Genomic DNA, 5,004 nt, shown 5'->3' on the forward strand with positions numbered 1-5,004 from the left:
TAGTGTTATAAATTTCCACTTGCATAAGTTTAAAGTTTAAAGTTAAATATACTATTTAGTGTTATAAAGTTTGGTCCCTTTTTATAAGATCTACTTTGACTAAAATATACTATCCATTTATCTTATTTTGCCCGTATTTTTTTAATAATATATAGATGTAAATATTAGCATATAAGATACTGTTTAATTTATTTTGATTAGTATTTTCAAAATTGTTGGGTTTTTGTATGTTGACTACATTTTGCAAAAACATCTTTTAGCCAAGTGTCGGGACAGATGCATTCACATTTGGAACAACATCCCATGACAGGTAATTCACGCCAGCTAGCGCTATATTTTTATATGTAATCTTTCATAGATTTGCTTGAAGAATTGTTTCGTGCTTACTTATACAACAAGGCGCACGTGGTCTATTACCTTCTGAAGGCAGCCGAACCCTAGTTATATTTTCTAAAGGAATGAAATAACTTTAGAAAATATATTACGCAATTCAAAAATATAATTATGCAATTCAAAATTATACAGCCGCAATTCTAGAAGACCTAATTCTGTCTTCTAGAAGACAAGCATATGGTTATGAGTATCTAAAACCGTGGTATTAAAAAGCGTGTGTCTTAGGGTTTTAGTGTGTCAATTGTTAATTGTGAGCCTTTCTTCTGTCTCCTTGATGCAAGCTTAGGAATGGGTTTATTGAGTTGTAATTGTGAACTGCTCCTATGCTTTGAAGTATGGAGTTAGTTTGTGTTTGATTCACTCGAGAGCTTTTAAGCGAGAGTGAACTCTAGTTTCATAGGAGGGTGTCTCCATCATTGGTTCTGTTTGTATTGATAACAACGCCTTTTTTTTTGGTTTACAATGAGCTGAGGATCGAACCCAGGACCTATAGCATACTACCCAAACCCCTCACCACTAGACCAAACCTAGTGGCGTATTGATAATAACTCTGTCTGTGTTGTTAGAGGGAATTGAGATGGGGTATCATATCTAGGAGTTCCTAGGTAGGATTAGCACGGGTAGTGTCTAGGTGATAAGTCGTAAACCAGGGTGTTTGCTGAGGGCTTTGAACTAGAACCATTTAAGTGTTTAATTAATTGTTGTGATGGCTTTTAATTAATTTAGTGGCGAATAGTTATTTATCAAGAGCATTAGTTAACGAGCGATTTATGAGGCGTTGTGAGTGTTAGGCCTTGGACTTGAGCTTTTGGCTCATTGGGCCTGTGTCACACAAATAGGGAGAGCTATATATAGCTTGAGTTAGAGAGAGAATCACTTCTTGGTGATCAAGAAGAAGTAGAGCTATATATATGCAATTATTGATGATTGTTGATGATGTTTGATGAATTTTGTCAATGATGTTTGATGATTTATGAAGTAGGATATTAGAATTATGTTATTCTAATAAAGAAGGATATCAAATTATGTTATTCGATAAAGACGTATATTAAGGTATAGAGGATATTCCAATAAAGAATGATATCGAATTATATTTATCTTATAAAGAAGGATATTAGAGGTGAGATACTCTAATAAAGAAGATAGTATCACATGCATTAGATTTGTCTAGGGTGACATAGCATGAGTTGTGGCATTAGATGCATTAGGATTATGTGCACATTATGTGATAATTGATATGTGACACTAATTGGGAATTGTTGATGAATTGTTTGTGTGTGTTTATAATTGATTGAAGTGTTAGATGTTTTATTAACTCTAAATGATACTTCTATTTGTTAATGCCTCATAATCTTATAATTGAACTAAGATTGAGAATGTGAAATTCTGGTATCGTTAGAATGATGTTATCAAAGATGTCCCAACAACAGCTTTATGAATATTGTTGAATGGGTTGTTGGCACATCTTACATAACAAATAAATAAATAAACTGACAGAAAGTAAATTACACAAGTAATTGTTAACCCAGTTCAGCCAACTACCTACTCTGGGGATACCAATCCAGGAAGGAAATCCACTAATAGTTCTAGTCACTAAGACCTCTAGCAAACCCTTGGATTTACATCTCAAACTAAGACCTCCAGCAAATCCTTGGTTTACGTCTTATAACCTCGACACTACTCATGTAACTTCTGCCTAGGAACTCCTAGATATGAGATCCCATCTCACTTCCACTCACACAACACAACCTGTGTTGTTTATACAATGTTGGGAATAATGTGGTAACAACTTACCTAGACAATACTTCACTTTTGCTTAAAAGCTTCAAGTGAATCACACACTGTTACCTCCGTACTTCAAAGCTTAGGAGTAACCTTACACTAATAAACTCAGTTCTTAACTCGTGTTATAGAATCCACAAGTAAGAATCACAATAAACAAATACAGACTCAACAAAGACTCATTATGTATTTTCTAATACTTTTCAATAAGATGCTTAGTCTTGAACTTCGTCTTCATATATAATGAACAAGCACGCTCCTCTTGCTTCTCAAATGCTAGGACACTCCTTTGAGAATCATAAAAGGTGATCTGATTCGTTTTTGATCTTCATCAGGAATGTATAGAAACTTTCCAAAAGTGTTTAAGGGACTTTTAGAAGATAAGAGTAATATTACCGTTGTTCCATTAAGTCCATCGTATCCTTAAAACACCTGATCAGATCAAATCTTCATTAAGCGTGCTTTAAAGTGGATTTCCATATATAGCAGATGCTTATATTAAATGCGCGAGATTTCCTTTTAGCAAATAGGATGTTGTAACATGTTTTCCAACATCTTGTTAGCATATTTGTTTTAGCAAAATTAAGCCAATTCAAATATCCAACAGAATGTATTCTTGTGATGCTTTGTTAATTATAAATGGTGTCTTGATTACAATTATCTTGTAATCTATTATTGGTTGAAGATGTTAATGTATATTTGTGAGTTAGAATATGTATGATAATAATGATGAAGTTTGAGTATATTTCTCACACTAGTATGTTGATGATTATGTTTTCTAACTCTCTGCTTTGTGTTATGTGATGGACCTTTAGGGGTCCAGATTCACAGGTTATGTGTTTATCGATGTCGAGTCGTCGGTGAAGCTCTGCTCTGATTGTAACACGGGAAAAATGGATTTTCATATAATGTATATGTTTAGTCCCTTATTTTAGTATCTTATTGTATTATTTTAGAAAGGATTTTGTATAAGTGAAACTTACTAAATTAAATACATCAGTATTATTTTTGTAAAGAAGAATGTAATACCTAGAACCAATGTTTTATAAATAACTTTCAATTTTCCATCGCGTACTTTGAAATAAATTTTTAATAAAGGTAGAATTACTTAAATAATGGGTTTGGGTGTTACATTATTTATTGCTTTATTGTTCCTTCTGTTAAGTCAAGTGTTTCAACAAGTGTGTGAACATCGTTAGCAACACTTGTCTATTGTGTGCCAGGATTTCAAAAATATTAAGTTTTTATAATTGTGCACACACTAAGTACAAAGATCTCATTCTCTATTGCATTTTTATAAAGATATTAGTGATCAAAATTGTGCATTGACGTACGTGCAGTGGTCAAATTAGGTCTTATATTTAGGGACGGAGGAAGTATTTCTTAATCAATGTGCGAAATTCTAAAATGACCAAATATTTGAGACAGATAAAGTGTATGTTTCATGCTTAAATTCAATATTGTCATTTAAAACGTTTGATGCTAATAATATTTGGCCACACCAAAAAACAAATCCTAGATTCGTCTCTGGACTTAGTTGTGGGTAAGTCATCGGTACTTTCAAAAGTACCCATAGCTACGAAGCCGCGGCTAACTACTTGTGGGTAATAAAGAAATTTCTTGTAGTGATTGGTTAACTAGGTCTGATATTTTGAAACGGGGGAGTAGTTATACATAAAGCCATAAAATACTTCTCGACTAATTTATTTGAAATTATAAATTATTAGGAATCAACAATTTCCTATGTAAGATGATTTATAGATATAAATGCAACTTCACTAAGTACAAAAATCTCATTGTTTCGAACATGGACCGCAGGATCATATGTCCCCTTATGATTTTGAATAGCTTTCTCACAACTTGCTACTCCATCACTAGCACTTTGTACATCATTTTTTGCACTTTGAGGATCCATATTCAACTCACTCAATGCCCTATTGAATGCACCAAGAATTTTGTTGTAAAAATCATTGCCACATAGTCTAAGAGCTTCATCATTGGGATTATGTTTTGCTAATGTTCTAACATATGCTTGAACCGATGTAGCTTCAGATATTGCAAAATTTAAGATATACCTTGAGAGGTCATGATAATTTGTGGCTGCAATGATTCTTGAATCATCTTTCAAAAAATTCAAGCAATCGTTCCTATCTTGCGCGGCTTGATTGCATACAATTTCATATAATTTAAGAGATAATGTTGGAACAGAAGCATTAAATATGAAGCACAAGCAAATGACGAAAAATGTTGATAGGGATAACTTGGTGGATTTCATTTTTCTAATGATATTGATGAATATGAGAACCTCAAATTGTTTTCTTTGTAAAATATAAATGTCCAATTAGGTTTATATATAGTTCTTTTTTAATAATTGTCTGAATTCATTTTTCCAAGTGTCAATTTTTTTTTATAATTGTGTAATTATAAATCATAGATAACTAGTATTTTGAAATAAATAATATTTATAAGTTTTTGCCAACGAAAAAAGTAAATTTCTTTTTTGTACAAGGAAAGTAAAAATTTAATAGCTTTGACAAATTTTAATAGGAAAGAATGATAATAAAATAATTATTCGACACACATTCAATTGGTCAAAGAAATTTGATTTTTAACTATGTGATATTCATTGATCGATTTCCCATACATAAATACCCCATATAATTTTAACACATTAAAATATCTTTCATTATTTTTGTCTATTAATATATTTGACCAATATATTCTCATAAACAGAATTGTTTTTTGACAAATTATGTATAACGCAAATTACTATGTACACCAATGTCAAGAACGGACTACAAATTTTTTAAAATTTTTTTGGACTAATTT

The 5,004-nt window shown here is 31.7% G+C and overlaps 1 protein-coding gene across 1 annotated transcript; it reads right to left on the reverse strand.

The window, feature by feature from the left end:
• Positions 1-3,916: 3,916 nt before the first annotated feature.
• On the reverse strand, positions 3,917-4,450 carry LOC123904737. Its single transcript, XM_045954364.1, has one exon. It carries the CDS (start codon positions 4,448-4,450, stop codon positions 3,917-3,919), a length of 534 nt encoding a protein of 177 aa, XP_045810320.1.
• Between the last annotated feature and the right edge of the window lie 554 nt (positions 4,451-5,004).

The sequence above is a fragment of the Trifolium pratense genome, linkage group LG2 (genome assembly GCF_020283565.1).
Source record: "Trifolium pratense cultivar HEN17-A07 linkage group LG2, ARS_RC_1.1, whole genome shotgun sequence".
Classification (NCBI taxonomy): Eukaryota; Viridiplantae; Streptophyta; class Magnoliopsida; order Fabales; family Fabaceae; genus Trifolium; species Trifolium pratense.